Source organism: Macadamia integrifolia, chromosome 1 (assembly GCF_013358625.1).
Source record: "Macadamia integrifolia cultivar HAES 741 chromosome 1, SCU_Mint_v3, whole genome shotgun sequence".
Taxonomy (NCBI): Eukaryota; Viridiplantae; Streptophyta; class Magnoliopsida; order Proteales; family Proteaceae; genus Macadamia; species Macadamia integrifolia.
Genome location: NC_056557.1, coordinates 35,470,661 through 35,481,241, shown reverse-complemented (window position 1 = coordinate 35,481,241; position 10,581 = coordinate 35,470,661). Strand labels below are relative to the sequence as shown.

The following is a 10,581-nucleotide window of genomic DNA, read 5'->3' as shown; positions in this document are numbered from 1 at the left end:
CATCTCGATTTCATAATCCTCTCTGGGGCTCTCTTCTCTTTCTCGCACACCATGTTCTCTGCAACCTCTTCACTGGAATCTTTCTCAGATCGGGAACAAAGAAACCAGCCGATGTTTGTATCAGTGTATACCTCCTCTCTCGCGCTGTCGCATTCTCTGTTCTCTCTCTCGCCCTGCTGAAGTGGAAGTCCTTCATCGATTGCTTACCTGAACTCGCCTGAAGCGCCTGATGTGGCTGCGATCTCTGATCTCTCTCGCCTGAAGCGCGCTCTCCCGAAGCTTATAAGCAAGCAAAGTCTGGTTTATTTAGGCGTTTGAATACATAACCCTAATCTGAGGGTTCGTTTTTCCTTGGTTCTTAATCTCTTACGAAAGATCAGCTAAGCATCTCCTAATCTCAGATCTGGTTTTTTCTTGGTTCTTTATAAATGTGTTTCTCCAATCTCTCTCTCTCTGAAATCGTTGAAGAAATTTCATGTGGTGCAGGTTTTTTTTTTTTTTTCTGTTAAATTGTTTAGCTATGCACTGTGTCTGTTAGATGCGATGAAGAAATTTTTTCTGTCTCTCCCCATCTCTCTGAAATGCGATGAAGAAATCTCATGGTTTTGCTTCATGTAATCGATGTAGGCATTGTGTTTGTTGCCTCTCTCTCTCTCTCTCTCTGTCTGTCTCTCTGAAATCGATGAACAGCTTCATGTACTGCTGTGTTTTTTTTTTTTTGGACCAAAATTGCCCAAACCCAATAGCTTTCCAGGGAACAGCATTAACCATAATGTTGTTAGTAGTCTTTCTATTACTGTTGTGATTGATTTTTGTGATTGCTTGTATGTAATTAGGATTCTTTGGCTCAAACTGGTAGAGCACATGGGGTAATACCCAGGTATGGTGGTTCGAATCCACCAAGACTTGATGTTCTAAAGTTGAAACCTTTAGTGCATTATTTATAGTTCACCCGTCACCACCATTGAAACAAATGAATTAAAGAATATCATCTATTGATCATTAAAACTGTATGTCAACGCAAATCAATGACGATCATGGATTTGAAATAAGGGCCATGTGGCACCACCTCAGATATTGAAGTTCTACAAATTACATAGAGCCCTTTGGCTTCCAAAAAACTTAAAAAAAATTCTGCATACCACTCGCATCTAATATGGAGCATCCGATTGAATCAACTAGGATTTTTTAGAAATTGTAAAAAGGCCCTTACAACTTTGGAAAAGAAAAGATACATATACATCCTTGTAGACATAAAACCAACATTGGAAGCTCTTCCAACTTGATTTTTGAACATTTTCGGATCGATCGTGTGGAAAAGGTCGTTTCTCCCTTATATAGACTCAGAATTTGACGAAATGACTTGTGTTGTGATCACGACTCAAAGCTCTACAAACTTCCAGGTCATCCCATCATCAAACTTTATAATTTAAAATGATAAATTTCTCTTAAAATTTCTGTTGGCCGTATCTTCTTCATCCAATATTGGATCAAGGCAAATTTAGATGTGTTGGAAAGATTATGATATAATATACAACTTTGCTGAAGACGTAGAAGCTAAAAAAATTCATATTCAATGACCAAGTTTTCCTTGAACATAAATGGGTCAAGATTCTCGATATCGAGCTCAGAAATCCACAACACGTACCACTGCTGCACCCATTGCTACACCCACTGCACTCAACCAACCTCTAACACTCCACTCATCACTACTATATTATAACTCTAACCATACACTACCACGTCATCACTTTTAACCACCTCATTCAATCATGAGCACATTGAAATTACCAAAATACCATTAGTAATGTGTAGTGGTGATGAGTGGAGTGTTGGTTGGTTGAGTGACCAAACTCATAACCATAGTACCAGTCTCATGACAATTGGCTAGAGGAACTTTGCAAGTTGTACTCACTGTTTTTTATGTTGTATAGTGACCAAACTACCCCTGATGACACTCTTCTGTACACCTCATCAAGCACTATGGGACCATAATTGATACTCTCTACTGATGCCCTACCATCTTTGATACTATGCTAGATCACTATAATCACTAGTATGTCACTCTACGAGTTGTACTGCTCTGTTTACGCAGACTCTACTGTGTTGATAACACCATATGTACTGTGTGTACAATATGATCCACTTTGATATTCCGCTCAACCAAATTTTTATTGACCGCTAGAAAACTAGAAGAACAATGCCAAGAGGAAAAATTCTACTTTCTTGGAGCATTTAGGCTGTGTTTGGTATGCATTCTTGGAATAGATACTAGATCTACAACACTTCAAAGTTTAAAAAAAAAAGGATTTCAGAATTCATCCAGCTTGACTAGTTCGGCAGGTCTATACTTACCCCACAACTGCATGGACTGGGTCATACTGAGATTCAATAAGAACCATTCAACTTTCATCGAAAAGTGAAGAGCACTAAACACCCCCATGTGAGTGGCCCCAAGGAGATGAGAGGAGTCAAACACATGTAGCACCTTAGGGGAATCATCCGAGCCGATCCATAAATACGTTCTAAACCCAAAATCTATTATGAGAGTGCATTCCAAATATAGCATTGGAGACTAAATTTCCTTCTAAGAACAATAGTTTGGATGATGAATGATATGGAGTAAGACTTGGCTGTAATTTTCTACAGTTTAGGTTGGTTTTTATGGTTACCCATTAATGGGCTTGGGCTCTTAGCACAACCCACTAAAGTTAAGCTCATTGCTCACTTTGAGCAAACAAGAGTTTATTATCTCAACCCCCACTGAAACCTCCCAAGTCTCAAAACTAAACCGCAGGGACCATAGAAGAGGAGCCACCGTCACTGCCGCTGCTATCTCCGAACCTGTTTTGTCACCGGCAGTCGCCATTGCCCCTGCAAATATTCAATAACCGACAGAGAATCTCTCTCTTTCTTTGTTGGGAAAGTCAGCTGCAACTGATGAGAAGCGAACAGAAGAGGAACTGAATAGCCCCTCAGATGCCTTGAAACTTCAGCTAGGTTGGTTTTTCTTCTTATTCTTGTCTATTTTCAGTTTGTAATAGAATTCTGTGCGTATGTTGTGTGTGTTTGTGTGAGCGCCTAAGAGCATTTCTACCAACATTTGAATATGTAAATAAGCATAATAGAAATGGTAAATCGTTTCAATTATCTAACCTGAATCTCCTATATCTTGTAGTTGAATTATTGTCTTCTTCTCTTGAAGGGAAAGAGAATCTTGCATATAAGCCTTCTTTCCCATCCTTCCCAAGACTCCTTTTGTTTCAGAGTATGAACAATTTTTAATTGTGTAGTTTTTGAGACAATATCCTTAATTATAAAGCCTTTGAAACCTGGTCAGCTGTTTTTCTTGTTCCTGATCTCTAGTATAGGCCTCCCAGCGATGTGTTTGAAGAACACTCAACTGTTAGGTTTTATCACATCCATAACAAATCTTTAAATTGCTACTAAATTGCTGAGGCCAGCATTATAGTGATAGATAACAAGTATATCTGTATGTTCAACAGTGTCTAATTGCCTCGACTAGGCAAAAATAAATTTTTTTATAGTAAGAAGTAACATGAGTATTGTGGGAGCATTCCCTTGGCGCTGCCATTTACCATCAAATGATCATGATGGGTTCTATTTTGTTTTAATCATAGTTGTCATGGCGTCGCCCAGGCGTCGCCAAGGCGGCGATTTGGCGTCCTGGCTGAAAAAGAAGTTTATGGCAGTGCTACGATTTACGTGACTCACAAATGGCAGTCGCCATTGGCTGATAGGCGTCACCATGGCACCGCCATGGACTCCAGGTCACGCCTGATTCACTAGGCGGTCGATTTTTTGTAAAATGCAGGGTGATTTTGATAAGGCTATGTTGATTTTTGATATCTAATATTACTTAATGTTGGTTTTATATGTTATAGGGTATATATTATAGGCTTGTAGCATGCTAAATAACTTTAGAAAATAGGGAAAATAAAAAAATAGCATACTAAATAACTTTAGAAAATAGGAAAGATAAAAAATGACACATAGGCGATTTGACCGCCATGGCAACGCCATAATGGGCGATTCATCGCCAAATCGATTAGCCACCCCTCCACTGCCTTGGATCGATTTGACGCCGTGACAACTATGGTTTTAATGGAGTACCTTAATAAAGTGGGCCAAAATCTATATTGGCTCTTCATTATTTGGATTTGGGATTTAGTAGTAAGGGGCTTTGTTCGTAAGTAGTTCAAGGTTTTTATGTTTTTAAATGAGCCATTAGGAAGAACATGTATTACTGCTAATTACTTTGAGCAAGGGGTTAGAAAATATGGTCAGTAGAAGGTATGGTTAGAAGTCATAAGACTGCTTTATGATGGATCAGGTAGCATGGGAAATCCCAAATCAGTGAGTCTGTTTTTATATTCGTTCCTCTTCTGTCTTGGAATTTTTCACTCTGTAGGAGCTGGATGTCGGAGGGGATGGAAATTTGAAGGAGAAACCAGTGGACCTTCTTCTGTTTATTTGCCGTAAATTTTGTTGCTATTTTGCAGCTCTTACTGCAGAGCTACTACTATTTTATGCTATTTTCTTCTATTTCATCTTTTACCTTTGGTTTCAATTCTATAATCAAGTGTTCAGGAATGAATCGACAGCAGACCTCTCTCTCTTTGATTAGACTAGGAATTTTTTTTTTTTATATAGTATTGGTTGTCAAGATAATAGCATTGCTAGGAGGCTGTAGGTTTCCAGAATTAGTGTCAGAGCAATGCTTCTCAATTTCTCAAATAATTCTCTCAAACAATGATTTTTTTTTTTGGGGGGGGGGTATGGGGGATGGGGGTTGCCTTTTCGGATTTATGTAAAGTTACTTGTGAAATGGATATTGAGCATGTCTCATCTCTGATGGGTTTTAACATAAATGAGTTCCCTTCCATGATTGACCAACTATGATGACATGTTTGAAAGAAGGAAATGCATGACATCTAGCACCATCAAAATAGGAAAAAGCTGAAAATTCGATGAAAACATCAACATTAGATTCAGCATTGATCTCATTTATCTTAGACAACATTCTACCAGGGATTTCGAGATGAGATTCTCATTCTGGTCTTTACCTATGAATAAGGAAGAAGTCTTCCTATCGGGTAAATGAACTCTAGTATTGAAGATAAAGGTATCTAAGACTACATTAGGATTTGATACTAAAATTGTTGTAGCCAACCAATACTAGATTCCATTCAAGGAATCAGAGGTCAGATCAGATGCTACACAGCCACCGCCCATATTTTATTTATTTTCTGATAAAATCATAAAACGGGGTTGAAAGCGACTTTGCTGATTTCCTGGTTTCAGTAGTGCATTGGGGAAAGAAAGAGAGAAGAAAGAAAAGCAGGAAGAGAAGAGGTGGGGGCTGTTATGGGACTGTGAATAGTTACTGTAAATAGTAACTAAAGAAAAGGAAGCGAGAGAAAAGAGGTATACGGGAGACGAGAGAGAAAAGAGGTATCTTCTTTGCTACACAATGTAAATCCAAATTCTGTATTATATTCCATTGACCATCATCATGGGGGATGATTATGCCTATTTATGAGAAGAAAAAGAGATTTTTTTAAATCTAAAACTCATAGGTACCTAAACTAACTTAACTAATAAGGACTCTAAAATACTTAATTTAAAAATTTTGAAGTCTCTTCTAGATAACTTGGGGCTCACATGACTACCGTAGTTGAACTCTTTAATGACTAACTAGTGCCAACTATATTACCTAGTGGACTGTGGACCCAACTATTAATTAAATATATATTTTTGTACACCTCTTTAGAGCCCTACTTTTCGTCCTTATAATTCATCCCATTACAAATAAGAATTAAAGCCCATATCCCATATATATTAACATAGGACCAATTTTTGGAGTGGTCTGCTTTAATTTCTTTGGCTTTTGTGGTTTTATCGTAGATCCTTTATTTATTCTCCTGTTCAGAAATAAAAATTTTGTTGTAGGAAGGTAGAATACAGCCTGAGCATCTAAACCAGAATAGAATGCAAATTTCAGAGGGTAAGTTGAGTGGGCAGTATGAGAAACTTTATTTTCATCTGGTTTCTCTTCTCTGCAAATTGAGTGGGGAATCTGTTTGTCATTTGTTTTTTTATGCCATTTCTCTTGTGCAGTACGGGCACATCACTTGGCTTTCTTTTGAGTTAAAGTAGGATGGGCCCAAAAACTTATTGATTCTTGGCAATCAGTCACTTTGGACAAGAGGGCAAAAATGATTTGATGATGCCTTTCTGATCTGCATTTTGGACTATTTGGGAGGAGGATTAACAGCATGCTTAGAGGTTGGATGAGAACTTTTCAACAGGAGATTGATATCATGTTACTGCTGGGTGGGCCTCTAGTTTGGAGGATTTTGGCAGTATTTATGGTCCTTTATTTTTGAGACACTGGGAGCTTGTGGCTCCTTCTAGAGAGGTTCCAGTGCAGATTCAGCTGTCTGGCGCCCCTCTTCATAATGCCATCAAACTGATCATGGAGCGCTGTTCACTAGGTAACCTTGGCATATCAGGTGTTGATGGGGCTTTTAGAGATTATGGAGGGATGTCCTATAGCCTACTCTTGTTCTACGCCAAGCAGATAGTGGGAATCGGCTGATTTGAATTGGAATTGGGGTCAGCCGATTCTGATCACTATGGGATTCTGGAGCGGTGCAATGGATTGGGTAGGATCATTGGATCAGGCTGGGAATTGGCTGATCTGATGCCTTCAGATGCGTGCATGCCACGTGGTGACTTCTCAGGATTCTTTATTAAAAGGGAAGTTTGGGAAGAACCGAGGGAGAGGAAGATGCCACATGGAGAGCCATCAAGGGTTTGGAAGTCTCTCTTTCTCATGGTTTGGTGGACACTCTTATGACAGTGGCACTCAGATATCATCATCTAATTAGGAAGGCCATGTCCTTGTCTGCTCAAACAAGTTTTTCATTCTCTTGGAAGATGAGGTCTGCAAATACTTTAGCTGACAAACTAACAAGGTACGGGGCAGTTAGGCAACATGGGGCACAACTCCATGACTTAGCCCGTGTTTTTCTTTTTTGGGTTCAGCCTCATGTTATCGCTGTATCTCATGAATTGTACTCTTCCATTTTCTTTGTTGTTAAATCTCATTTGTTATCTACTAAGAAAAACGAGCAACTCTTTCAGGTGCCAATAAATGATTCTTTAAATTTTAGATCCTAATCTGCTAAGCTAGATCTTGAATGGATGTTTGCCCAAATATATCTCGAATTAACATTGTGGGGGGGGGGTAATTCCTAACTGCGCAAGTACATAGATGGTAGTTCTGACTATAGATGCCAAAACATCAGGAGGACCAAGTAGGCTAGGTATGGAAAGGAAAAAGCACTTCCAACTACCCAAAAAATGCGTCTCTCTTATGTTCTAGTGATAATATTATCAGTTCTCATTTAAGTTATTACCCTCAATCACCTTTCAACATCCTAGAACTGGTGGTCGCCTAAGTATATTCATGCAATCATTCCTGCATTGACATGACCCTGAAGACATGCGAACAGATTCCAAGCACCAGAATCTGACCCTGAAGACCCAATAAAATCTCTATGTTTCCCACATCAGCACACGTCTTGGAAACAAATGACAAGGTGATTCCATTGGGTTTGGCACCTCTCTACAACATTTCTTTATACAAAGAAATGCAGATACATGTGTTTCTTGTTCTTGAATGAGCTCTAATCATGGCATGCCAAGTGAACGTGTTGGGCATCTGCATTTGATGGAACACAAGACGGAAGTAGTGGAGATTGGTCAGTGGTTTGCGAGAGATAAGGAAAGGGTTTCCAAAATTAAAAATCAGGGGAGGCGAAAGCTTGATAAGATGTATGGGGAAGGAAAACCAGGAGAGAAACTAAGAGAAGGGAGAGGAAAATTGTGTGGGGATTGATGGAGAGAGAATCATACTGAATACCCTAAGTTCAATTTATCATGACCCCATGAAATTGAAATAGATATCATACCGAAACAGCCCGAAGTTGAGGTCAAATTCTATTTTTTTATATGACAGAATCTTTGTTCTTTTACGTCTGTGGAGACCTGTTGCATTTCCTTGAAGATTTATCCAGTTGGATACTCTTGACTATATTCTTGTGAATTGTTTAAGGACTTTTTAATGGTTTAGCCTCTATTATTCCACTAATTCTTATACAATTTTTCACTCTTGGTACTTAATTACCTTGGTGTTGGCCTAACAAAGTTTCGTCTTCCAGGAGATATAGATGCTGTCAAAGAACACCATAGAAGAGCACAGGATCAGATTTCTTGCTCCATTCAAGATTTGAGAGTAATACAATTTTTGCCTGCAACAACTATTCAGCCTTGGCGGCAGACGGGTGATTCATTATAGTTATCATGTCTGAAAATAAAATGCCAAACCCAAAGATCAGCAAATCAAGCCACCTACCTAGGAAGCGTTTCTACAGAGCACGAGCGCACAGCAACCCACTGAGTGATTCCCACTTCCCAGTCCCCATCACACCTTCACAGGTAGATTATTCCCTCCATTATCCACATTTCTTCGCATCAAATGAAATCAGTGATGACAATGGTGATGTGACCGGCATACACCAAGCACCATCTCCCACTGACTGTTCAAAAAGAATCCAGTTTGCAGACATTGGTTGTGGCTTTGGAGGCTTGCTTGTCAGCCTAGCAACACTCTTTCCTAAAACTCTAATGATTGGAATGGAGCTTAGGGATAAAGTAACAGAATATGTCCATGAACGGATCTTGGCCTTGAGGGAAGCGAACCCTGGACAGTACCAAAACATCTCTGTGGTTCGGACCAATTCGATGAAATATATTCCAAATTTCTTCCAGAAAGGGCAACTGCTGAAAATGTTCTTCTTGTTCCCGGATCCTCACTTTAAGGAGAAGAATCATCGTCGTCGAGTGATAAGCCCACACTTGCTTGATGAGTATGCTTACACACTTGAAGTAGGCGGTATGATATACACAATTACTGACGTGGAAGAGCTTGGGGATTGGATGAAGACTTGTTTGGAGGGTCACCCTCTCTTTGAAGCACTCACAGAAGAAGAGCTTAAAGCTGACCCAGTGGTGAAGCTCTTGACTTCTGCTACAGAGGAAGGGCAGAAGGTGGCTCGAAATGGAGGTCAGACTTTTCAAGCAGTTTACAGACGCATAGCAGCCCCTCAGGAAGATAGCGGGTGAATAGAAATGGAAGAATGGTGAAACTAGGGTCTTTGGTAAGAACTGAAAGATGGCACTGAAGGCAGGTCCAGACAGATTGATTGGAATGGATTAGCATGTGATAGCTACAGGAAACAATTACATTACAATGTTTCCAGCTATATAGTAGCCTACATATGCATTGATCTGCATTGTCTGGGTTTGCCATTTCCCTTTTTACAGATTGCTAATTTTTGTTTTATCAATTAAGAACCATAATAACTGAGAGTTTTGATATTTATTACTCTGTTTTATAATTTTTCTTTGTGATGATACATTTTTTTCACATTTGCAACCTTAAACAATAGTGTGGAAAACTAAGACTTGGAGAGTGCGAGCAGCACAGGGAGGGAAGACATAGCCTTACCTTTTGGTGGTTAATACTATGTTAAAGAAGGAAAAATCTTGTTATGCTCAAAGTTGGTGAAAATGAATTAGCCTTTATCATCTTACCCTTTTACCCTTGTAGTATAACACACTTTTTTTTTTTTCCGATAACGGGGAGAGTTCTTGTTTCATAATTGTATAAAAAAGAGTGCAAGATGATGACAGTTCTTTATTTTAAAATCGTTTTTATCTTTTATCTAAATAACTTTTGAAAATAAAACATAGAGCAATTAAAATGTTTCAACTTTTTAGGTCACCATTTTGGTTACAACAAGAAGTATACCCTGAATTATAGAAAACAAAGGCTAAAAAATGTGGACAAACTTTGATGATAACCAACGCGGAGGATCCCAATCCAAGCACACAAAAGTCAATTATGATATCAGCAGGATTAACTATCTTGCAGACCTTAATTACCACATTAACATTATCAAATTAACACTTATAAAATTGTCCAATTTGGTTTTCAACCCACCAAAACCAATATTAAACCATCTAAACTCCTTTTTATTTAAGATTTTCACTCTTGATTTACTAATTTTTGTCATTTTCCATATTGTTGCATGTCATTTCCTGTCATTCTAAACACTGTCATACTAAATTAAGACGATACTCTCATTAAACTTGTCGTATATGCCCTGCAAGACGGACGTCCAAAAAGGTTCTTGAGATTCTCAATCATCTAGGTGTGCGAGACCAATCCAAGCCAGACAAAGAGTAAGCCCTTCCCATGTGTCAAGTTGAATAAATGAATGCAATCTCTAACCGGAGAGATCAACCTGTGCCTTTGATTTTAGGCCGTTGGGGGTTCAAAACGAACTAATACATGATCGACAAGTATTCCTAAACCTAATTGAATTGAATTTTACTTCAGGAAAAAAAAAAAAAAATGCTTGCCAAAGAAAGAAGGTCCATTTTCCCACATGGTATACCAACAACATATTTGGGTAGGGTATTCTTTCA

At 38.7% G+C, this 10,581-nt stretch overlaps 1 protein-coding gene across 5 annotated transcripts; it reads left to right on the top strand.

The window, feature by feature from the left end:
- On the top strand, window positions 1-9,488 carry LOC122085552 (tRNA (guanine-N(7)-)-methyltransferase-like). Of its 5 annotated transcripts, none has more exons than XM_042654029.1 (3): window positions 1-339; window positions 2,798-3,000; window positions 8,250-9,488. In XM_042654029.1, exon 3 carries the CDS (start codon window positions 8,392-8,394, stop codon window positions 9,211-9,213), a length of 822 nt encoding a protein of 273 aa, XP_042509963.1. In that variant the 5' UTR covers window positions 1-339; window positions 2,798-3,000; window positions 8,250-8,391; the 3' UTR covers window positions 9,214-9,488. The 5 variants fall into 5 exon arrangements, with proteins under 5 accessions (XP_042509963.1, XP_042509978.1, XP_042509991.1 ...); XM_042654057.1 differs by lacking the exon at window positions 1-339 and having other exon boundaries at window positions 386-3,000; window positions 8,250-8,526; window positions 8,647-9,488; XM_042654037.1 differs by lacking the exon at window positions 1-339 and adding an exon at window positions 6,142-7,001 and having other exon boundaries at window positions 387-3,000.
- Window positions 9,489-10,581: the final 1,093 nt, after the last annotated feature.

What these genes read in the sequence shown, in the direction of transcription:
- LOC122085552 (XM_042654044.1), top strand. Translation starts at nt 8,392, where the DNA reads ATGTCTGAAAATAAAATGCCAAACCCAAAGATCAGCAAATCAAGCCAC.